This window comes from Vanrija pseudolonga, chromosome 2, assembly GCF_020906515.1.
Source record: "Vanrija pseudolonga chromosome 2, complete sequence".
NCBI classification, from domain to species: Eukaryota; Fungi; Basidiomycota; class Tremellomycetes; order Trichosporonales; family Trichosporonaceae; genus Vanrija; species Vanrija pseudolonga.
In genome coordinates this window covers 433,573-456,712 of record NC_085850.1, presented here as the reverse complement: position 1 = coordinate 456,712, position 23,140 = coordinate 433,573, and the positions used below count along the sequence as shown (strand labels likewise).

Below are 23,140 nucleotides of genomic sequence, written 5' to 3'. Positions count from 1 at the left end.
TGCTCGCTGCGCTCGCACCCTCGCACGCCCGCTCGCTCGCCCACACACGCATCTCTTCATACGAGATTACCTATGTATCAAGTTCGTTCAAAGCCATCCATGGCACTATGCTGCTCCGTACTCTACGTGTTGGCTCGGCCCCTGCTCGCGGCTTAGATCGTCGAGCGCAGACCCGAAGCCGGCAGGCCAACCTGCGTAATCCCGTCAACCACACACACCGTGTTCTTGTACTCTGGCAGGTAGCGCGCGCCAGTGTACGCGGCCACGACCGCCGGCGAGCCCTGGTAGATGGGCGACAGCGACGCGGGGCACACGTCAAACGCGGTAAAGTGGTCGTAGGCAATCTCGTGTGCGTCACGCGGGTCGCGGTCGGCCTTGGTCAGGATCGAGCGCGCCTGCGTGAGCACCTTGGTGTCGGTGGGCCTAGAGTCGATGAGGCGGCGCGCAAAGACGGCAGCCGTGGCGTTGTTGCCCGCCTTGTGGAACACACCCATGGCCGAGCGAAGCGCAAGCTGAGTGTGGGCAGGCTGCAGGTCGAGGTGCGTAAAGTACGCCGCGAGCTCGAGGTTGCGCACAATGTTGTCCGGATCTTCGACAACCAGCCGTCTCCTCTCGACCTCGAGGCTGAGGCCAATGACATAGTTGCGAGCAGTCACAACCAGGCCCTTGATCTCCTCGGCATCCGACTCGGACTTGACGACAACAAGCAGAAGCTTCTGCAGGATCTCGCGGAAGAGCGCGAGCGACTCGGCAAACTTGCCGCGGCTGAAGAAGCGGTTGGCCTCGGCGAGCTCGTTCGACTTGAGGTCCTCAAACTCGAGAGAAACGGCCGGGAGCACCTCGCGCAGGTCGGTCGTTTCGGGGTTTCGTCGCACGTTGAACTCGAGAGGAGGAAGCGAGGCGTTGGCGGGAACGTAGACGTGGGAGGAGCGGTACGCGGAGAGGAAGAGGGGTTTCAGAGGAGCAAAGTTGACCGCGGCAACTTGTCTGTTGAGGAGCTGCATGGCCGACTCGTAGAGACCAGCAGACGCGTGGTCTGCTGCCAATGGCGAGTTGCGGGCCCACAGGTCGTCTTCCCGCACACCTGGCGAGACACCTTCTGACAAGTCGGCCTCGGCACCAACCTCACCAGCAATCTCCTCGTCAACCTCCTCCTCGGCAACGGCGTCAACGACCTCGGCATCCAGGTCCCAGCCCTCGTCCTCGTCAACATCATCGCCGTCCGCATCCAAGCCGTCCTCGTTGGCCCACGAGTCGAGCGCCTCATCAGTGCCGTTGACAGCGTTCGAGGACTCGCCACCGACAAAGCCCTCGACGCCGCCGCCGTTGGCGAGCGCGCGGTCGAAGAAGCTCTCGCCGAGGTTCTTGATGGGCCAGCTTGACTCGGCCTGCGAGAAGGCGACGGGCGGGGGGCGGAGCGACGAGTGGCCAGCGCTCGAGGGCGTGACGGGAACCTCGTCCTCGGTGAGGCCAGCCTCCTCGAGCACCTCGAGGGCCAGGTCGTCGAGACCGTTGGTCTTGGCAGTGAAGTAGGCCAGGGGGTACTGGCCAGTCTCGCGAAGGACGGCGACGCGCGTCTCAACGTCGCCGAGGTAGAGCGAGTTTTGGAAGCGGGACATTTGGTCGCCGCGCTTGGCAGCGATGGTACCCATCATGCCGAGCTTTTGAGTGTTGCCGGTGATGAGGTAGAGGAACGACAGCTTGTCAAAGTTGCGCGTCTTCTGGTACGCCTTCTCGACAATCTGGTGGTTGCCCTGCTTGAGGGCAGCCGTAGCGAGGCGCTCCCAGACCTCGGGGCGGTCGACGTTGGTCGCCTCCTCAACGGCAACGTCGAGGTTGCCGCACTCGATGGCGAGGTCGAAGCGGGTCTGGGGGTCCTGAATGAAGTGGAGGGCAATCTCGGGGTAGCCCTTCTTCTGGAGGTAGCCGATAATGCTCTGGCCCACAAGGTTGGAGGTGCGGATGATCTGGAGCACCTCGTCGTAGTTCTGGCGAGTGAGAGCGAGCTTGAAGCGGTACTCGGTGGGGTCAATGGGGATGGTACGGGGCTTGGCGGTACGGTCGAGGCAGTGGACGACCTGGCCCTTGACGCGGGTGAGGTACACGGGCTGGTCGAGCGTCTTGATGATACCGTTGTCGCCCTGGGTGAGCGCGTACTTGATGTGGTTTAACGTGGTGTAGACGAGCACGCCGCTGTCGTCCCAGGCCGCCGACTTGATGCGGATCGTCTCGTGGATAAGCGCAGTCTGCTCGAGGGCCTTGTTGGCAATGGTAATAGCTGCGGGGTTAGCGGGTACATTTCACCTCAAAACACCCACTGTGCTTTGAGAGGAGAGCCACCATGTTGCCGTCGTTGCTCCAGACGACATACTTGACGGGGGGCGTGCTGATCTCGCCGAGGACCTTCTGCTGCTGGATGTCGAACAGGACGACCGAGTTGGACGTGGCGAGGAGGAGCGACGCGGTGCCGCCGTAGAAGATCTCGGTGGTCTGCACGGGGCACTTGACCGTCTTGGTGAGCGAGTTGCTCAGGTCGCGGATCTCAATGTTCTGGGCGCCCTTGTCGAGCACAGCGAGACGGTTACGGGCGACGAAGATGGCCGAGATACCGGTACCCTTCTTGCCGTCCGAGGGAGTGTCCTTGCCGTCACCAGCGCTGGGGGCCGAAGACTTGGGGAGGGTAACGAGCTCGTAGACGCCGTTGTCCGCCGTGCTGGTGACGATGACAGCGCGCTCGGCAGGGTTGTAGCTGAGGGTCTTGGGCTGGATGTACTGCGAGCCGAGCTTGCGGACCGAGCAGATGCCCTGGCTTGTGCCGGTGGTAAGGTCGGCGACGCGAATAACCTTGTCCTTGATGTAGTAGAGCTGGTTGCCGCTGAGCGCAAAGGCGGGGCGCTCGCGCTCGAGCTTGAAGACAATCAGACCATTGTCGTGGCCCGCAGCGAAGAGGTTGAGCTCGGGGTGGGCAGTGAGGACCCAGAAGCGGTCGTGCTCGCGGCGGAAGGTCTGGACGGCCGTGCGCTTGGTCATGTCCCAGACGCGGATCGTCTTGTCCTCGGACGCGGAGAGGATGAGCTCGTGGCGGGGGTGGAAGAGGGTCATGGACACGTTGTTGAAGTGGCCGCGGCACGAGTCGACCTCCCAAGCCTTGGTCTCGGACATGCGCCAGAGCTTGATCTGACGGTCGTCACCGCACGAGACGATGAGCGGCAGGGTGGGGTGGAACGCGGCCCAGTTGACGCCGCGGTCGTGGCCCTCGAGGACGTACTTGACCACCGCGTCCGTGTTGCCAAAGAGGTCAGCCTGGCCCTGGTTGGCGCGGGCGACCTGCTCCTCAAAGCTCATGGGCGCCTGGTGGGCCTGGTTCTTCTTGCGCAGGCCCGAGATGTCCCACACGCGGACAGTCAGGTCCATCGACGCCGAGACGACAAGGTCGTCCCAGGGGTGGAACTGCGCGCACATGATGTAGTGGTTGTGGCCCGTCAGGATGGCGATACACGTCCTGCTCTGCCAGTTCCAGATACGGATCGTCTGGTCGTCGGACGCCGAGATGATCCACGGGTACTCGTGGTGGAAGAAGACGGTGCGCACATAGTCGAGATGTCCAGTGAGTGTGAACAGGCACTTGCGCTGCTTGTAGTTGAACACGCGGATCTTGTAGTCGTCACCGCCCGAACAGAAGATGGGCTGCGTCGGGTGGAAGCAGATGCCGCGGACAGGTCCTGCATGTCAGTCGCGCGAAGACGGGGCAAACACTCACCGTCGTGCTCGTCATACCGGTCCACGAGCGTGCCCATCTGGTAGTTCCACAGCTGGATAGTGCCATTGTGGAGCGAGGCCGCGAGGAGGGGCGTCTTGGGGTCTGGAGAGTTGTCAGCTCAAGTCTCGCGGCAGTGTAACGAAGCAACTCACGGAACGCGATTCCCTTTACCCGCGGGCTCTTGCTCTCAAACTGCGGCGTGTTAGTGGGTCCCATACCAGTAGCAAGGGCATAACCCACCTTTGTGAGCATCTGCATCTTGCCCAGCCGCGCGTGTCGCGTTCAGATGAGTGCCGATGGAGGAACAGTCGGGGCGCGGTGTGTAGAGACGGGGGGAAGGAGCAGCAATGATCGTTTATCGCAATGGGCTAGGCCACGTCGATGTTGTCGTCGCTGTAGTCGCGCTTGCCGAGGTGAGAGTTGGAGGTGGGGGTTGCAGCAAGGCGCGTGTTGGAGGTTGAGCGGGGTTGGTGACTTTCAGTTAACGTGGAGGTGGATCGCGGTGGCAGCGAGGAGCAGTCAGTCAGTGGCCGACGACACTGCACCCAGCAGGCAACGACCGTGCAACGTGACGAGGCACGCGCCGGTCAGGGACAACGCCACAACCATCCCACGTGGCTTTTGCCGCCTAACCCCGTCACTGTAGCCAGGGTGCACCTCGACTGCAGCAAGGCAAGCGATGACGCCGTATGCATCGATACATCGTCTCCTCGCCGTCTATAAAGGCTAATCTCATCAAAGGCTACACCCGTGGTATCCACAGCTACCACTACGCAGAGCTGGAGAAGAAAAGATACCATGTAAAAATAAATAACACTTTTCACAACTCGTCCTTCTTGGCAGCGTTGGCAGCCTTGAGCGCGTCCTCGACCTGCTCCTTGCTCTTGCCAATCACGGGGCCAGAGCCGGCACCGGCAGCTGAGTCCTGCGAGGGGACGGGCTGGATCGAGACACGGTCGCCGTTGGCATCCTTCCGGGGGAGCTTGGCCTGGGCAGCCTTGGACTCGGCAGCCTCCTTGGCAACGTGCTCGCGGGCCTCAATCTTGGTGAGGGCAGTACGGCGCAGAGTGTCCTGCTGCTCCTGCCACGACTCGTATGTGCCCTTGAGCTGAGCAACAGCCTCGTTGATGTCGGTCTGGAGCTGGTTAATGAGCTTCTTGACCTTAGCGTAAGGAGGCTTGGCCGTGGCCTCGTTCCACCTGGCGGTGAAGGCGTCCGAATCTGAGGCCGTCAGCGTGGAGACCAACAAATGTACAAACCCTTCTTGAGAGACTTCCACAGCTGCCAGTCCTGGGTGGTGATGCCAGGAGTGCCCGACATCCTGGCACCAAGAGCATCGTGAGTCGGGTCGTCGTACGCCTTGCCCTGCTCGTAGTGGGCAAAGTCGACGAACACGTTAAACTTGGGTTGGTAATCCCTACGGGTCTGGACATCGCGAACAGCCTTGTCATACACCCCCTTGACCTTGTTGTCGGACATCTTGATCGACTCGGCAACCTGGGCCTTGGTGAGGGTGGTCGAGCGAGTGTACAGGCGGTCGAGGCCGTCGAGCATGCGCTTGATTTCGCGGTCCATGCTCTGGAGGCCGGCCGTTTCGGCCTTGGGAACCTCGGCGATCAGGTCAGTGATGGTCCTGGTGAACTGGGCGTCAGTGAAGCTGCTGCACATGCACTCCTTACCATGTCCTCAAGGGTCAGAGAAGCGTCCTTGCCAACGCGGTTGATCCTCTTCTTCAAGGTGTTGAGCTCCTCGAGGATAGCATCGCGGGGGCTGACCTCAGCCTTGGCGTCAGCAGCGGCAGCAGCCGAGGCGGAAGCCGAAGCGGTGGTAGCAGAACCAGTGGCAGTCTGGATTTCGGTAGGCTCCTGGGCGACAGTCTCGACAGCCGTCTCCTTCTCGACCTTGGGAGCCTCCTTGGTGGTGTTGACGACCTTCTCCTTCTTGTCCTCGGCAGCCCTGGTCGACTTGGCCTCGGACGGCTCGGCCTCGGGCTCAGCCTTGCTCTCCTCGCGCTCAACGTCGGCCTTCTTGATGCGGTCGGCCTTGTCCTCGACAACCTTGACAGCCTCCTTGACGGCAGCGGCCTCGGCGACCTTCTCGGCAACCTTCTGAACAACCTTCTTGGGCTCCTCGGCCTTCGCAGCCGCCTTGTCGGCAACCTTCTGTGCCACCTTCTCGGCCTTGGGCTGCTCCTTCTTGACCTCCTTGACCTTCTCCTCGACGACCTTGGCCTTCTCCTTGACGTCATCGGCGTAGAAGCCCGAGCCACGGGTGTCGACGTGCGACGTGGAAAGGGAAGGAAGCTTGTCGGCAATGTGGGCCCAGAAGCTCTTGGGCGCCTCAGGGGTCTCGGGGAAGATGGCGGCGATGGCAGGGGCAATGTAAGGGGTGTAGACCTTGTCCTTGTAGATGGCAATGACGGGGGCGAGGGTCTCGTTGATCTTGGCAACATACGGGTCGAGGTGCTCGGCGAGGTGCTGCTTGTAGAAGTCGGAGGCTTGGCGCTTGACGACGGCAACAATACGCTCAATCTGCAAACCGATAAGCTCTGCCACCTCAATACTCTTGGGAATGATCACCTGCTTCGTGAACAGAACAATCTTGTCCCAGGCAGTGAGGGCATGAGGCTTGGCGTAAACATAGGCGTTGTATCCGTGCTTGCGTCCGAGGCTGAAGGCGGTCTGGGCGTGCTTGCCGGCCTGGTGGGTGATCGGGTGGTCGGCAGCGAAGCGGTAGTACTCGTGGCCCGTCTTGGCGCCGGCGTAGGCGTACTCGCCGGCCGTGTTGACGTGGGGCTCGACATACGTCTTGTGGGCGGCCGAGACGCGGTTCACAATCGGGGCAGTGTACTCGGTGTACTTGGCGTGGATGTAGGGCTCGTGCGGCGCGACGTAGGTGAGGTAAAACTTGCGCGCGCCACGGCAGGTGCGGTCGACAATGGGCTTGACGGGGCCCTCCCAGATACGGGTACCGGTCGCCTTGGCAAAGTTGTACTTGGGCTCGACGTGCTCCTTGTACACGGGGTGGGCGGTGATCTTGGCCTGGACATCGGCAATGACAGGGTACACGTAGGGCTCGAGCACCTCCTTGTGGTAAACATTCGCGGGGTAGCACAGCGCCTTGTGCAGCGGCGAGTGGTTGTCGTGCTGTCTCCCGATGGCGGAGAGTGCGATGCGGGAGAATGTCGACGCCGGAGCCTGGGGCGGGGGGCAGAGGATCGTCGAGAAGAGGGACGCAAACACGAGGATCGGCGCCAGGGAGATGAGCGAAAACAATCCAAAGCTCGTGCGCTTCCGCGACTTCTTGGAAATCTTGGCCACCGCAGCCGGCTTCTGCGACGCTGATGGTGACTGATGCCCCAAGTCAGCAATACGGATCGCGGCCAGCGGCGGCATGCCGAAGCCCGAGCTTACCTTGGCCGCAGCCTGCGGCGGCACCGTCTTGATGGTGCTTGCACCCGAGCCAGTGTTACGCTGCTTGAGCTCGGTGGGGCCGTTCTGGCGGGTCAGTATGCAGTGTTGCCACCATCGAACCCACGTAGAACTTTGCCGACGAGGTCGAGGCGCCCGGCTGGCTCACATTCCTGCTCTGAGTGCCGGACTTGCCAGCTGGGACGCTAGGGCGTGGAGGCTCAGAGGCTCTCGGCTTTGGTTTGGACATGTTGGGCGGGGTGTCTCTGCGCGTTGCTTCGGAGTGCGAGCTGTCACTTGGGGAGGTTGATGTCCGCCGTATAGGTCGTGTGTGCGCTTTGAAAGGACGAGATCGAGGTGCGATCTCGGTTGTGAGAAGAGATGGCAGTTGTATATACGCGGCGCCGACCAACAGTTATAGCAGCCAACAACACGCGTCACATCGTCCTGGCCTGGCAAGGCCGAACAACGGGGAGGATCTGATAGGATTCAATGGCCGAGACGGGATCAAATTGACACGTGGCCGGGGTTCAGAATACCTCCGCTTGGCTGAGTGCGGGGCAACGCACAAAGTGACACATCGGCGATCACGACGCGCCTGCGGCGACAGATGGTGACGACGACGCCGCCAACGACAACGATAACGAACAACAACAACAACCACATCTAGCGCACACACACCCCCAACGCCCCCATGTACTGGCCCACCTCGGCAGCCAGGATCCTCGCGGTCCCGCAGCCCCTGGGCCAGGACGACCTCATCACGCTCAAGCAGAGCCGGCGGGGAAACTACTTTGCGTCCTTGTCGGCGACGACTATCGGCATCTGGGATGTGCGGGTGGGTTATATGCGCCTGTCCCGTGGCTAACCCGCCAGCCGACGGTGCTCCAGACTGCCGTGGTGCGGAGCAAGGAGAGCATCGAGAGGTGGGGCGCGAACCAGGACGTGATCTGGACGTATGACTCGCGCGGTGTGATCATTTTGGTGGGTGACAGGCGGAGGATGCGAGCTAACCCGCCAGACGACAATGTCCCACCTCCTCATCTACCAGCTAGTTCCTACTGGACAGCCGGCGTACGAGTCTGCCCCGACGCCCTCCTTCCCCTCATCTGGGGCCGGCGAGGGTGACTTGCTGGCCGGATACGAGCTCAAGCCCACGGGCGTGGCATTCGTGATGGGCCGGTGCCAGAGCGTGCTGGCGCAGCAGCACAACCTCCTTCTATCACTACAGCACCCGCCAGCAATCCTAAACGTCCCCTGGCCCATTCCACAGCAGCTGCTTGCGGCACCGGGCTCGCACTTCCCGCCGCTCCCACTCGACGGCGACACGGAGGAGCAGGTCGAGTGCGATATCTGGGACTTGACAGAAGCCAAGGCGTGGATCAAGCAGGAGGAGCGCGTGCCTGTTCCCCTCTCGATCACAGCCACCCGCGTGCACGGCCAGCCGACGACATACACGATCCTCATGGACGACGGGCAAGTCTACGCCATGCACCACGTGCTCCAGCTCGAGCTGGTACGTGCCGAGCGCGGGTTCGCTGGCGCTGGCGCGGACCGAGTGGGGCGGTACAACCCCGATAAAGACAAGTTTATCGGGCAGATGGTGTATCCCCTGCCGCGGCCTAGACAGTCGATCGACGAGGGGATGAAGAGCCTCGGGCTCGGAGCGCCGAGCCCCCCAGCAGCGGTGGAGGACAAGGCCGTGCACGTCGCGGTCAACGGGCGGCTGGGGTGGGTGTCCATCGGAACAGCTAGCGGGCTGGTACACATTGTCATCCTCCCGCCCCACCCCAGACGAGCGAGATTCTCGCACACGTTTGATCTGAAGCACTCGGCCAACCTCCGCTTCTCGCCCGGCGCGGTGACCTCTCTCGAGTGGACGAGCGACGGGTATGCCCTCGCTGTTGGCTACGAGCGGGGCTGGGCGGTCTGGAGCATGGGCGGCCGACTTGGCGGCTGGGGTGCTGAGGCTCTTGCGGACGAGGAGGCGTGGCCCGACAGCTTTATGAACGGGGCGAAGACTTTGGTGAGTTGGGCGGCCAGGAAGGAGACAACTTACACCGCAGTTCTGGGCACCGGGCAACCTCGACCTCTTCCTCCTCACCCCCACGCAAGACATCTACGCGCTCCCCTTTGTCAAGTCTGCCACTACGGGGCAGCACTCGCCAGATAACACCCGCTACGCCTTCCTACAGATGGACGACCGCGTGCTCGTGTACCGCGGAGCCGACCAGCCCGACATGAGCGTCATCAACCCCGAGTCAGACGTGTGGCAGCACGTGCACATCCCAACAGTGTACATTGCGACCAACTGGCCGATCCGGTACGCGAGTATCTCGAATGACGGACGCTTCATCGCTGTCGCCGGCAAGCGCGGGCTGACGCACTACTCTGCTGCGTCGGGGCGCTGGAAGCTGTTCGCGCATGAGCGCGAGGAGCGCGCGTTTACCGTGCGCGGAGGGCTTCTATGGTTCCACCACGTTCTCATTGCCGCTGTTGAAGTGGACAAGAAGTACCAGGTGGGTTTGTTGCAGTCTTGCATGCGCTAACCCACCAGATCAGGCTGTACTCACGCGACCAAGATCTGTCCGAGGCCAACGTGCTGCATGCGCAAAACCTCCCATCACAAGTGCTCGTAACGACGCTACTCGACAACTCGCTACTAGTCTACACGGCCGACGGCATGCTCTACCACTTCCTCATCCTGCCGACGCGCGACTCGATCCGGCTGCAGTTATGCGGCTCGATCGGGTTCTCTGGGCTAATCAGTGTCCCATCTCGTGTGCGTGCACTGTCCTGGATGATCCCCGAGGCGCAGAAACGGCTCGGCGACCCGGCCGACGATTTAATCGTCGCCACGATCATCTTCCTCGTCGACGGGCGCTTCGTGCTCCTCAGACCGAGAAAGGCAGGCAACGACGAGGTCCGCTACGACAAGCAGGTGCTCGCGGACCGCATCGAGAGCTACTGGACGCACCTGCACGGCGTGGGCACGCTCGAGAACTCGCTGTGGGGCTACGACGGCGAGCGGATGCGCGTGTGGCTCGACGCGCTGACGATCGAGGGCGCCACCGTCGACCCGGACAAGGACACGTACGAGACGGTGCAGGAGAGCATTGCGCTCCGCCTCGACTTTTACCCCCTCAGCATCCTCATGGACAAGGGCATCATCATCGGCGTCGACTACGAGATATCCACCCGCTCGCTGCCCTTCGTCCTCTTCAAGACCCAGACTAGCACACACCTCTTCCTCCCCCAGTTCCTGCGGTACCACCTCGACGCGGGGCGTGTCGACGCCGCGATGGCACTCGCGGCCAACTACAAGAACCTCGTGTACTTTGGCCACTCGCTCGAGGTCCTCTTACACTCGGTGCTCGAGGACGCGGTGGACGCAAGGCGCGCAGCTAGCAGCAGCAGCGAGAAGGAAAAGCCACCCACGCACACCACGCTCGCGCTCGTCACCTCCTTCCTCGACCACTTCCCGCAGTCGCTCGACGTTGTCGTCGGATGCGCGCGCAAGACCGAGCTTGAGCATTGGGGCATCCTCTTCGAGCAGGTCGGCCGCCCTCGTGACCTCTTCGAAAAGTGTATCCGCGCCAACCAGCTGCGCACGGCCGCGTCCTATCTCCTCGTCATGCACACGCAGGAAGAAGACGATGACGTGGCGGATACCATTAGGCTGCTGCGTCTGGCCATTGGCGCGCGCGAGACGCAGCTGTGCAAGGAGCTGCTCCGCTTCCTGCGGAGCATTGACGAGAGCGGCGCGGCGCTCAAAGCTGCAGTGGACGAGGTGGGCATCTTCGCAGCTATAGACTAAATGTTGTATCATCACACACTCTGGCGGGGGTATAGTGGCATCACGGGCATCAGCATCATTGAGCTACGTCTCGGTCTCTCGTATTAAGCGGCTGTATGGACAATGATATTAAAGGCGGTTGCCGTGCTGGGCGTGGATCTGGCCGTTGCCATTGCCGTTGGCGCTGCCCTCAGTCTCGTATGGGTATGACTGGCGGTGGTCGGCATAGTAGTCGGCGCTCTCGCGCGGCGAGCTAGGAACCGACGGCGTCGACTGGCGGGGCGGGGGCACGCCGACGGGCAGCTGGGGCAGACGGCGAACCTGGTGTGTGGGCGCCGCGTCGGGGTCCTCGGAGGTCTGGCGAACGCCTCTGCGGAAGGCAGCGGCCGACATGACGCCGCCGCCAGCAGTGCTAGGTGGGGGCGAGAATCTAAAGTCGCGCGGGGACGTCGGGCCAGGGATCGTCTCGACGTTGCTGACTGTCATGTCGGGGATTGAGATGTCGGCAAACGAGTTGGCGATCGAGCTGCGCGCCGCAATGCTGTCGTGTGCGATCGAGTGCTGGCCGATACTGTCGCGGCTTGTGTTGGCGAGCGAGTCGCGGTCGGACGGGAAGCGAGGTAAGTAGTATGACTCTCTAGACCCGCCCGAGACCTGGATCGGGGGGATGTAGTGTCCTGGTTCGGCACCGATCGACACAACGGTTGGGGCTTCATCGCGAGGCGGGGTAGTCACACGCGCGATGTGCGGAATCTGGGGTGACTCATCGTCGTACGCAAGGCCGCTGGGTGGTGACGCGGGAGGGATGTACGGGGGCGGCGCAGTGCCAGGTGGGATGGCAACGACGGGGGTCACCTCCTCGGGCTCACGGGGCACGTCCGTGTTGAGCGGCGTCGGCGCGTACGCCTTGGGCGTGGTCCGTCCCTGGGGGTAGCCGGCGTCGATGGACGCCGAGCGGCTCTCTGGTGGAGGAGGGGGCGTGTAGTATCCCGAGTTGGTGCTGCCGGGCCGCTCAATCTCGCTGGGCGCGTGGAGCGAGTCGCTGACCGAGGGCTGCTGCTGGTGGGTCGGCGCGGCTGGCGCATCGGGAAGGTCATAGGCCGCAGGCAGGGTGTAGCCTGGCCCGTCGCGAAGGGTGTAGCCCTGCTGCGCGGGCGGTGGGGAGGAAGCGAGGCTGGAGCCATCGGGCGTCGCGGCATGGTCGCGGCGCACCTTGAGCGGCTGCCACGACGAACCCTCCTCGCGAACTGTCGCGCTTCCGCTCTCAGAGCGCTGGTGGCCGATAGCCGCGGCTGCGCCCAACCCGGCAGCCGCCGCGCCAGCGACACCAAGACCCGCGGCGTCGCGTTTGGCAGCCTCGTCGATCTCACGCTGCTGCTGGTACTCGTAGTCGTGAGCGTAGAGGTCGTCGGCAGTCGGCCCAGTCCAGACGACTGTGCTCGTGGCCGACGGCGCGCTGGCACCAAACTCAGAGTACCGGTCGGTGCTGTGTCCGTCGAGCGATAAGCCGTCCAGCTGCGGAAGCTGGGGCGGCTTCTCAGGCGACGCAGGCGTGTCGGCCGGGTAGTCGGCATACTCTTCGTGATCGGCCACACTGTGGCCCTTGGGCGGCGTGCGCGCGTCGAGCCCTGGGGTTGGCAGGCCTGGGGGCTTGGGAGCGGCCGAGCCGGCATGGAACTGGACGGTACCGAGCTGCGTCGTTAGCCTCAGCCATGATCAAGTAACCTACGCATTTGATTGCCTCGGTGACCGTGTTGTGCGTCTTCTCGTAGGCAGTGTACGGAGCTCTGCCGTAGCCAGGCGGCGTCTCCTCGAGAGGAATCTCCTCGAGGAGTAACTTGCCGAGCTCGCCAATGATGCACATCTTCTCGCCGAGCTCCTCGAGGCCTCCAAACTTGTATGAGAGCGCCTCCTTGGTCGACCTGCAAGTCAGCACACGCCTGCCGGCCCATCCATCACTCACTGTCGCTTAAAGTCGCCGAGCTTGCTCTCCTCGTTGACGATATCCGAGTCCATCTGGCGCATTTGGCCGCGGAGGTTCTCCAGCAGCTCAGTCTGCGAGATGAGCTGCTTGTTCTCTGGGCCCATCTTTGCAAGCTTTCTCTCTGCCCCCTCGGCCTTGGTGGCCGTCGCGCGCCGGCGGCGGCGGAGCTCGTCGAGCGCCTCCTCGCGCTCACGGATCCGCTTGTAGCACTGGCGCATGTTGTTCTCGTGGCCTGCGAACACGCGCAGCGCAGCGCTCAGCTGGTTGAGCAGCGTCGACGAGTGGCCCAGGATGTCCTTGAGGTCGGCGCCCTCCTGCTCGCCGTAGATGGGCAGCTTGCTCGCGGCGGCCTGAACTTCGCCGGCGAAGCGCTCGGCGCCCTGCAGCACATTCTTCTCCGATGTGATGACACTGTGTGCGTCAGCGTGTGTGCAGGGGCGCTGGCTGCACCGCCTACGGCCCACTCACTCCTGCAGCGCTCTGAGGTCCTGGTTACCGAGGGAGGGGAGGAAGCTGGTGTGCGCGATGCTCTTGCCAATCTTTTTGCCAAAGCCGTCGAGGCTCGAGCCGTTCGAGCCGTTGGCGTTGCCGCCGCCGAGGTGCACGCCAGAGTAGTCGTGCTGCGGGGCGATGATCGAGTCCGAGTCGCGCCCGTGCCCGAGCTTGGATGTGCTGTCGGGGTTGGGCGCGTACTGGGGAGTCGAGTTGGACGGGATGCCGGACTGGGACGGCGAGGTGTCGTTTGCGTTACTCTTGCGCCCAAAGCTGGGCAGCGAGAACTTGCCCGACGCGCCGCGCAGCGTCATGGCGAGGGTTGTAAGAGAAGGATGAAGAGGAGGAAGGGTGGAAGGACGATGATGAAAGCGAGTTTAGATTGTGACGATGCTCGTTTGTGTCGTTGCAGCGGCGGCGGCGGCGGCGGCGGTTGTTGCGACAGGCACGAACAAGAGGGGTGGTGCGATTGTGATTTGTGTGGGTGGTCGTGTGGAGGGAAGGAGAAGGAGAAGATGTCAGAGAGATGCGGGGAGATCAACAATGCCTGGCTGGGAGTTTTGGCCACTCGACGTCGAATGTTGCGCCGCAAAAGAAAAGCCCAGGGTCGTTCGTCGCCGCCGCTGTCGTCGTTGTCGTTGTCGTCGTCGTCGATGCTGCGGAGTCGCAAGGATTTGTTGACGTGATAGTGCCCTTTGCCAAGCGTTGTCGCGGGCAGAGTCAAGGCAAGGCGGAGAGCGGCGGCAAGGCGCGCGGCGAGGCGCCGTCAGGAAACCAAAGAAGGGGGGCGGTGTGAACGACGCCACCATGCAGGATAGACAGCTTTCCCACGGTCGACGCATCAACATGACTGTGGCGCTGGCTGGCTCACGGACTGTGGCCGCACAGACTGCCGATGCGGTCGTGGCGGCAGTACCGAGAGCAGTACGACGCATACAAGCTCTGCAAGCCGCTCCAGACCTGTTCGTCGGGTCCCATGGATCTAGAAGCTGCTGCCTGCGACAAGGGAACCACGTGGGGCGCCCGACCCAGCGACAGGACACAGCTCGCGTACGTCGACGAGAGTGGCGATGAGTTGCACCCCGAGTGAGAAAGTGGCACCGCAGAAGAGGCCTGAACGGCTGTGCTAGACGGCGGTACTGGGAATATGAGAGAGACTTGGGGAATGGGTGGGTTATGAAGGGGTTTGAAAGAAGTCAGGCGGGTCGAGGTGGGCGCCGGGCTTTGCAGCCGTTGTCGTCGGCTGCCTACTCCAGCTGCCGTCGCATGGCTAGGAAGTTACTCGTCTAAATACTGCAGAAGGGGTTATTACGATTCATTACAAGTCATAGCCAGCTATCACAGTACGGAATGTCCGAGGAGCAAGCACAAGATGCTCAACCCAGTCGCCACAACCAATCTACGTCTACCACTCTACCTCGTCTCGCCATTGCCCCAAACCCTTCCCTCGCCTCTTGACCCAACCCTCCTCTCCCTCTAAGTTGGGGGCTGCTTCTGAACCTGCTTCCAGTTCCTTCGGCCCCGGCCCCCCATCGCGCCCTGCTCACCACCCTGCTGCTCCGCCTCCTCCTGCTCCCGCGCGGCCTGTTGAGCAGCTTGCGCCTGCGCCAGGACGACCTGGTAGGGGACCTCAGCCTGTGAGGTCTGACGCTGGTGCGGCTGCAATCGGCGGGGGCGAGCGAGGCTGGGTGGGAAGCCCTGCGTGCCGAGCTGCTGCGGCCGCTGGTGCTGAACTGGGAGGCGGACGTGGGGCGGCGGGCGCGCCGGGTACGCTTGGAAGTCCTGGCTCGGGCGAGAGGGCGCGTCGCGCGCGCGGGCGCATCACGTGCTCCAGGATCGGCATCATCGTGCTCAGCCCCTCGTTGTGCAGCTGGTGCGCTGGGTCGGTGTGCAGGCCCGAAACCTGGCGGTAGAAGGCTCCGCGGCCGTTCTCGCGGAGGATGTACTCTTTGTAGTAATCAGCGTCCGACTGGCCGGGGCGCTGGGGAGGGTGATGGACTGGAGTCTTGGGCGGCTTGCCGGAGGTGTTGGCGGTCTGGGGGGCTGGAGCAGGCTGGGCGGTGGGGGTGGGAGTTGGCTCCACAGGGGATGGGGGAAGGTCCTTGTCCTTGTTCGCCGGCGTGCTCTGCTTTCTCTTGCCCTTGCCTTCGGGGGCCTTGACCTTGGCGTCGCTCTTGGACTGTTGGGAGGTCTGGGAGCGCTGGCTCGTGTTGAGGCTGAGGCGCTCGGTCTCGGCGCTGGTGGGTCAGCTAATGCGTGGAAGACGGTGCCAAGCGGACTCACTACTGAGCCGTACCGCGCTGGGTGGACGAGCCGGCGACGGGTGTCTGGTTCCTGCAAGCGTTAGCGACGACTGGAGGTGGCGGGACGAGAACATACTCAAAGTCACGGTGAGGAGTCGGCCTGGAGCGTGTCAGCTGAAAAGACTCTCCCGAAGCAAAGCTGCCACACTCACTCGTACTGGGACGCGTCGTACGCGGGGAAACCTTCGTCGTCCAACTCGTCTGCCTGCCTGGTGGGTGTTAGCATCGCGGTCCTGTCGAAGGCACCCACTCGTACGCGACTGGGTCGAAATGCTCGCTCTTGGGGGTGTCGCGGCCACTGTGGTGTAAGCGGAGCTAGAGAGGGGGACTTACGCCTCGTTGTAGGTGGGGTACGACGAGGCCGGCGACGGCGCGCCAAACGTGTCGCGGTGCGCTGGGGCGCTGTGGATGTCAGCTTAACATCATCTGCCAATGAAGCTGCTCACCGTGCGAACGGGGCCACAAACCCGGTTCCCTGGAACCCCTCTGTCTCGTCCTCACCCTCCGAGCCCGCGTAGTCTGTGATCCGGCTCGCGGGGTTGTTCCAGACCGGACGACTGGAGTCAGTGCCATTCGACGACTGGAGACTCACCCCCTGGGACCGCTCTCGAGCAGTGGTGAGCTGACATCCGTGTTGGCCTCGGACCCGTCGTCAGCGAGCACCGCGGGACCCGTCGCAGAGTCGTCCTCGTCCTCATGGTCGCGCCGGGTCGGGAACCCGATCTGGCGAATGGTGGAGGGTGAGGGGTCCTCGTGTAGACCGTTGAGGTCGCGAATGCTCTCCAGTGCGCGGGAGAGGCTCGAGATGTCCAGGGAGCTTCCGGTCTCCCTCTCTCCGGTCGCCGTGTTGGGGATCGGAGACTGGGATTCGCTGGGTCCCCTGGGGTGTTAACGGGGACAGGGTGAGGGCCTAACGGGGACAGGGGGATGGCTTACCCGTAGAGAGAGGGAGGCGCGGTCATGGCAGGGCTGCCGGCGTGGAATCCCCAGCGGCTGGGGGTCAGTGGGAGGAGAGGGAGGGGTCGCTTACTTGGTGGCACGCGCGCGCTGAGGGACGTCAAAGCCGAAAACGCTGGGGGAGTGAGTGGGTGCTGCTGGAAGGAGAGGGAGCGCTGCGGACTCACTTGGGGTTGTGGCGCGCCATCTGCGGCGCGCTGGCTCCGGTACCGTGGATCGACCTGGGCGTCAGCTGGGCAACGTGGAAAACGAAGTGCTAGCAGACTTACCCGTCTGAGCTGGCGGGTGTGTCAACCCGCGCGGGCTGCTGCTCGACAGGAGCCGTCTCGTCATTCTCGTCCGCGAGCACCTCGACCGGGCCCGCCTCAGCCCCCTGGGCCTGTGGGAGGCCACGGGTCTGGCGGGGAACGTAGACCGCCTGGCGGTTCCACGAGCGCGAGTCGGCGTGTGGTCCCTCGTCGAGCTGGGTGGCGGCCGCGACCCAGTTGGCGAGGGTCTCGCTGCTCGAGTCGGGGTCGGAGGTGGATTCGTCGGCGCTGTCGCTGGGGTCAGTGGTTGTTCCAGGTGCCAGGTACTCACTGCTGGAGGCGGGTGAGCATGTTCACCGTCTTCGTCTGCCCCGTGGCCTTGGCCGCGAGGTCGTCCAGGCAGGCCTGCCTCAAGAACTCGCCGTAGCCCATGCCACCGAAGTAGTCGTTATGGGTAGGGACGGGGCCCGAGACGGGGCGAGGGCGAGAGGAGGCAGAGGAGGTAGACGGGGCAGGGGTAGGGGCAGTGGGGCTGCGGCTGTCAGTGTTTGTGGGCGGGCCAGGACGTACACAGGAGCGGGGGCAGCGACGAGTGTAGCTGCCGACGAGGAGGCCGTCACGGATGACGGGAGGGGGACGAAGGGGTTACGGCACCCCGTGAGTCCGAAGCTGGGGTTAGTGGTGCCATGGGAGAGGGACTCACTCTTCGCAGACGGCGCAGCCTTCCTCCCCGTCCTGGGTGTGCTCATGGGTTGGGGTGGCGGCGGTAGGGGTGGGGAGGGGCTGAGGCTCCTGGGTGTAGGAGGTGGTCTCGGCCTGCTGGTTCTGGGCCTTCTTGGGGGAGAAGACCTTCTTGACGCGCTTGAGGAGGCGAGCCTGGTGTGAGGGGTTGGACGCGCCGGCGGGACTCACGAGAGCCGACATGGTGGGTAAGGTGTGCGGTGTGTAGTGTGTAATGTGTGTGAGTGTGGTAGTTTGACAGTGGAAGTCTGTCAACGTGGAGGGAATGATGAGAGGAGTAGTGTGTGAGAGAGGAGAGAGACGAGAGAGAACGGAGAAGGAGGACACATGAAATACCCCAAGCTCTGGGGCGAGGTTGACTCGACACCGGCGACAAACGGGCAAGCGGCGACCGTCACGGCGGAGACGGATGACGACTGTGGGAATGGGGGGGACAAAGCGCGTGTGCAAGATGGCGAGCACACAGCGATTGTCCTGACGTGTGTTGGAAGCAGCGAGTCGGCGGCGGTGCGAGTGGTCGGTCGCTCGGTGGGTGGGGTGGTGGGGTGATGGTGCCACACTCGCATTTCGGCTTGTTCCTCGCCACTCCCTGCTCTGACGGACGTACAAAATCGGCAGTGGGGCAGTTGAGTGCGCACGACAGTTTTATCAAGGTTTGATGAATGTAGCTGCATTGTAGCGCTTTCGGCATATTTTAGGCAGTACAAATCCCCCCCCCCGTCGAGTGGTGGTCGGCACTGCCTCATTGTGAGCCGCGTACACGCGCTGCGCACAGACTATCATCTGCCCTGTGGATGGGTGGATGGACTGTGTTTAGGATCCAGTGGGACGTGATAGGAGCGGGTGCCGAGTGGCCAGGCCCGGCCTGGCGGTGCTCTGCCTGGCTCGCATTGCACCGTCCTTGCCTTCCCTCGTCGCTCGCCGCGTGTGTGTGCACCTCGCAGGCACCCTTATCCGTTTGTACATATTTTAGTTTCGGAAGTGCTCGCTGGGGTCAGCACGCACAGTACGCGCCGCGAGGGGGCTTGGCAGTCGTCATTGTGCCCCCCCTTGCGCGGTAGCCTTCCCCATTGGGAGGGCGTCGCCTCGCGGCTTATCTGATCGTCGCGCGGGCCGGCGCCGTTTGTGCGTGCGGTCCAGATCTGGCGGTCGAGGCGAACGGCGACACACAAACACGCGACACACAAGGCCACTGCAGACGTCTCGCAGCAGACTCCCTGCCGTCTCCCCCTGATTCCCCATGCTCCTTGTCGTCCCCCTCTGATGCCGAGTTCGCCCGGGCGTCATCGTCACGCTCCGGCGGCACGCGGGGCCTTGTGCAGCTCGCTCCACACGCCTAAACCAATTGTGCTTCTGGCGGGTGATGGACAGCCCGCAACATCACCCCACTCGCCCATCATCCATTCTACGCATGTATAAAAGTGATTTTATTGACCACCACCGCTAACTACACACTTTGGCGCGCTTACAGCAAACCAAACATGCACAATGGTGGAGTAACGGCTGGTTGCTAGTTGGTGGCACCCGCCCCAACAACGCCGACACACACCTCGCCGTTACCTGTCGCTTGTCCTCGCACTGGCCATCCCTAAGCCTGCACACCCTCTCGCACTGATGTTAGCACTTATCTCTGTTCGCCTCGCCACTGCAGCGTGCCAACCAGCACACACGCTTTGTTCGGCAAGGAAGGGCACGACCTCGCCTCGGCTTGCGTTGTGGTCACCTCACGCACCCCTGTCGCTGTGAGCGTTGTTGGCACAGACGTTTGCTCCTCAGGGCCGCATGCGCGCCGGGGCGAGTTTATGCAAGCAGTGCTTCTCGCCACGAGGGCGTTGTTGTTGCCAGTGGTGGTGTTTGGTGGTGGTGGTGGTGGTGCCGCTGATGGTGATGTTGAACGACTTGATCACTCGTCTGCCTGGCCCACCAGCGACACGCCACGCCCACTCGCACCGTCGACCACTACATAAGCTCTACCTGCGCGCAATGTCTCTTCTTCACCTCATACCTCTCTTCACTCACTACCCTTCACACCTTGTCACTTGACAAACACCCTCTCTTCACTTAACTACTCCTCACAACTACTCGTCTCTCTTCACTTCACTACTCTTCACAACTACTCTTCACACCTCGTCGCTTGACAACTATCCTCCCCTCACTTCACTACGCGCGTCACACCTCGTTGATTGACAACTATCTATACAACCAACCAACATGGTGAGTCTCGCTCTTATCGGTCACCTGTTCCACTCTCTCCTCTACACTCTTACCACGCATTACCCCACCCTTGCCGAGGGCACTGTGAGCTGTGTGGACACCACGCTCTCATGTCACACACCTCAATACCGTGATTACCTTGGTTCGGGCACACCCCCACCCCTCCCACCAAGCTCCCACACGATCTACTCGCCTCACACACCACCTCACCCACCCCTCCGCCACTTTGACTCTATCCTCTCGTTTCTAGCCCCCGGCCCCTCCCCACCCTCCCCAGACCCAATGTCATTCCCCCGCTCACACTCGCAGTTTGGCATGCCTGTCTCTGGTGGCTCTATGTCCTTCCACGGTGCCGGTGGATCCCCCGCTGGTCGCCCCTCTGGTGGCGCGCCTCCCCCTGGCCAGCCTCAGAGGGCTATGTTCAGGTGCACGGCCTGTGGCACTTTCGTCGTCTCCATGACCAACTACCGCACCAGGCGCATCGAAGTCATCTGCGTCAATTGCATCCGCCACAACGACCCCGCCTTCCTCTCCCAGTACATCCACCCGTACTACTACTACCAGCACGTCCCTCCCCCTCACCCGCTCAGTCGTGGTGCCGAGCCCGGTCACGGCTCGCTATTCGACTACCTCGACTTCCCCCAGAACCCCTCCCCGTTCTCCTACCCCCAGCGCCACCCGCGCTGGGTCTACGAGCTCCTGGCACCGTACGTCTTTGGCTTTGTCGCGGGAGGAGGGGCCCGTCCCATGCCTCAGCCCGCTCCTCCCTCGGCCGAGGCCATCGAGGCCAGTAACAGCAATGACGGAAACGGCAATGGCACGTCGAGCGTGAGCAACAGCGGGGAGGCGACCGAGGCAGAGAACGAGGACCAGTCTGACCACGGTTCCGTGGTCCCGTCGTCCCCTTCAGTCGCCCCATCGTCTTCATCCTCGGCGTCCACTATTCGCTCGTCTTCATCATCGACATCCACCGTCCGCTCATTCACAGCGCCCACATGGGCTCCGCCCTCGGAGTCCACAGTCCGCTCGTCTACGCGCTCCTCGGCGAGTTCTACGGCTTCCTACCATGCCCCGGCCCCCCCTTCCCCCGCTCCTCCTGCCCCCGCTCCCGCTGCCCCCACTCCCCCTTCCCCCACTCCCTCTGTCACCGTCCCCCCTGCCCCGCGTACCCGCTCTTCCACCTCGTCCACGCACTCATCCGCCTCGTCGACCATCTACAACCCGGCCCCAGCGTACTCGGTCGAGGACCCCAACGACCCCGACTACCTGGACGCGCTCAAGGTGCCCCGCGAGTTCAATGACCTCCATGTGGGTGGTTCGGCGGGTCCGTCGCGTGACCGCTTGGGTGCACGGGAGGTGGCGCGCTGGCAGGAGGCGTACGGTCCCGACTCTGCGGCTGCTCGCCGCGCGTACAGCAGCAGCACCGCCAGCCGCGACGACGATGTCGAGTGGCGCCACTCACGCCAGTCGCGTGGCGGCAGCGCCCCGCGCAGCAGTATCGCCCCCTCAGTCGCCAGCTCGAAGTCCTCGCACCGCTCGCGCACCTCCCACCACGGAAGCGATGCCGCGTCTGCCGCGGGCTCCACTTCGGCGTCCAGGACGGCCCGCCACTCCCAGCACGGCCGCAGCGACAGTCGCGACGCGGGCCCTATCACTCCCGGCAACTGGCCCATCCCACTCGGCTACGAGCCCAGTGGCGCCCCGTCGGTGGCTCGCTCGTCAGTAGCCGGCTCAGCCGCATCAGTAGCTTCGACCGCGCGCCGTCCCCCCTCCATCCGGGTCATCCCAGATACCCCCAGCAACGCTCCCTCGGAGGCCAGCGCTCCGTCGTCGTCCGGCCGCCGCTCTCGCACCAGCCAGGCTCCCTCCTCGACCCACAGCGCCCCCCGCAGCACAGGTAGCGGCGCGTCGTGGACCCGGGCCCAGCCGGAGGACACTCGTTCGGTGGCGAGCTCTTCGTCGTCAAAGGGCTCCCGGGGCTCCCGAAACTCGGCATCGGGCAGCCGCGGCCGCGGCAGTGGCTCGGGCTGGAGGGAGGATGATGACGTAGCGACCGTCCGCGGCGCGTCTCCCGCCCCCACCGACGCGGACTCGGAGTTGATGTGGGCGATCACGCAGAGCAACACGCTTGCCAACAAGGAGCCCGACTACCGCGAGATCTTCCACCCGTCGTCGTCCAACCGCGCTCCCAACGCCCATGCTTCGTCGTCCAAGCTCCCCTCCCGGGCCCCCAGCTCAGTGGCTTCGTCGTCGACCTCCTCAGCCTCGCGTGCCTCCACGTCATCGTTCCACCGTGAGCTGAAGGCACTGGGCGAGGTGAACCTCGACGAGATCGACTGGGACCAGTACGGCGAGACGTGGGACGAGGACGACCGACTCACCGACACTGGTGCTTCGGAGTTTGGTCAGGGCGGGGGCAGTGTCGCCGGCTCCAGCACCACCTCCGACGCCAGTACGGTTCGTGGTAGCCGCGCGAGCTCCTCTGTCTCGGCCACGGGCAGCGTCGCTGGTAGTGTGGCACGCAGTGTGGCGGCCTCGGTTGGAAGCCGCAACGGTTCTACCCGCTCCCGTGTTGCCCCAAGTGTCGCCGGCTCTGTGCGCTCGAACGTTGCGGGTAGCATCGCCAACAGCTATGCCGGCAGTGCGGTAGGCAGCGTCGCGGGTTCCAGCACGGCCAGCAGCACCGTCACGGCGCGCTCGCGGGGCTCGAGCGACGCGCACCCCTTCGTGAGTCCCCTTCCACCCCCCTTGTACCAGCACTAACTCCCCAGGGCTACCCCGACTCCGACGGCGAGTGGCAGGAGCCCGAGGAGCCATACGCTCTCCCGCCCGCGTGAGGACCCCCCCCTGGACGGACGCTCACAGCCAGCTCTGAGACGTCCGACGCCGACTCTGAAGCCGGCCCGAGCGAGGCCCAGCAGTACCGGGACGGGTACATCGCCCACCGAGACATGCTTAACGCGCGGCGCGATGAACTTTACGGGGACTGGCGGAATAACCCTATTTGGAAGTAGGGTGAGGTAGGGGAAGGGGAAGGACAAGGGGAGGGGAGGAGGGGAGATGGCTGGGACGAGATGGGGGTGGGAGGACACATGGGCCGCGATGAGGTGGAGCAGGCTTGGGATATACCATAGATAGGCAGAGAGAGACCCGGCGAGTTGAGAATGCTGTACCTCCTCTTGGAGTAGGCATACTTGTTTATACATAGATCCAGACTTGATGACATGACGATTGT

The 23,140-nt window shown here is 63.4% G+C and overlaps 6 protein-coding genes across 7 annotated transcripts; 2 read left to right on the top strand and 4 right to left on the bottom strand.

Annotated features, from left to right (window-relative positions):
* Positions 1-39: 39 nt before the first annotated feature.
* On the bottom strand, positions 40-4,233 carry SPBPJ4664.04 (Putative coatomer subunit alpha). The gene is made up of 5 exons (XM_062768438.1): positions 4,001-4,233; positions 3,913-3,952; positions 3,761-3,862; positions 2,319-3,722; positions 40-2,278 (listed from the first exon to the last, which is right to left on the bottom strand). The coding sequence occupies exons 1-5, from the start codon at positions 4,016-4,018 to the stop codon at positions 153-155; spliced, it is 3,690 nt and encodes a 1,229-aa protein (XP_062624422.1). The 5' UTR covers positions 4,019-4,233; the 3' UTR covers positions 40-152.
* Positions 4,234-4,445: 212 nt separating this feature from the next.
* On the bottom strand, positions 4,446-7,562 carry LOC62_02G001937 (uncharacterized protein). 2 transcript variants are annotated; one of them, XM_062768436.1, is made up of 5 exons: positions 7,298-7,562; positions 7,174-7,257; positions 5,440-7,110; positions 5,020-5,401; positions 4,446-4,981 (listed from the first exon to the last, which is right to left on the bottom strand). In XM_062768436.1, exons 1-5 carry the CDS (start codon positions 7,418-7,420, stop codon positions 4,581-4,583), a joined length of 2,661 nt encoding a protein of 886 aa, XP_062624421.1. In that variant the 5' UTR covers positions 7,421-7,562; the 3' UTR covers positions 4,446-4,580. The 2 variants fall into 2 exon arrangements, with proteins under 2 accessions (XP_062624421.1, XP_062624420.1); XM_062768437.1 differs by having other exon boundaries at positions 5,440-7,257.
* A 302-nt stretch (positions 7,563-7,864) lies between these two features.
* On the top strand, positions 7,865-10,987 carry Rich (Guanine nucleotide exchange factor subunit Rich; the record flags this gene model as incomplete). The annotated part of the gene is made up of 5 exons (XM_062768435.1): positions 7,865-8,008; positions 8,047-8,154; positions 8,192-9,196; positions 9,237-9,689; positions 9,728-10,987. 5 exons carry the CDS (start codon positions 7,865-7,867, stop codon positions 10,985-10,987), a joined length of 2,970 nt encoding a protein of 989 aa, XP_062624419.1.
* PIL1 (Sphingolipid long chain base-responsive protein PIL1) lies at positions 10,850-14,093 on the bottom strand. Its single transcript, XM_062768434.1, has 4 exons — positions 13,419-14,093; positions 12,930-13,361; positions 12,696-12,888; positions 10,850-12,658 (listed from the first exon to the last, which is right to left on the bottom strand). Exons 1-4 carry the CDS (start codon positions 13,754-13,756, stop codon positions 11,096-11,098), a joined length of 2,526 nt encoding a protein of 841 aa, XP_062624418.1. The 5' UTR covers positions 13,757-14,093; the 3' UTR covers positions 10,850-11,095.
* Positions 14,094-14,918: 825 nt separating this feature from the next.
* LOC62_02G001934 (uncharacterized protein) lies at positions 14,919-17,874 on the bottom strand (the record flags this gene model as incomplete). The annotated part of the gene is made up of 16 exons (XM_062768433.1): positions 14,919-15,224; positions 15,268-15,679; positions 15,726-15,776; positions 15,822-15,845; positions 15,898-15,954; positions 15,996-16,043; positions 16,079-16,147; positions 16,192-16,302; positions 16,338-16,625; positions 16,682-16,738; positions 16,776-16,817; positions 16,870-16,923; positions 16,972-17,244; positions 17,282-17,482; positions 17,521-17,619; positions 17,654-17,874. The coding sequence occupies 16 exons, from the start codon at positions 17,872-17,874 to the stop codon at positions 14,919-14,921; spliced, it is 2,313 nt and encodes a 770-aa protein (XP_062624417.1).
* A 2,028-nt stretch (positions 17,875-19,902) lies between these two features.
* Positions 19,903-22,919, top strand: LOC62_02G001933 (uncharacterized protein; the record flags this gene model as incomplete). The annotated part of the gene is made up of 4 exons (XM_062768432.1): positions 19,903-19,989; positions 20,215-22,632; positions 22,677-22,738; positions 22,775-22,919. 4 exons carry the CDS (start codon positions 19,903-19,905, stop codon positions 22,917-22,919), a joined length of 2,712 nt encoding a protein of 903 aa, XP_062624416.1.
* Between the last annotated feature and the right edge of the window lie 221 nt (positions 22,920-23,140).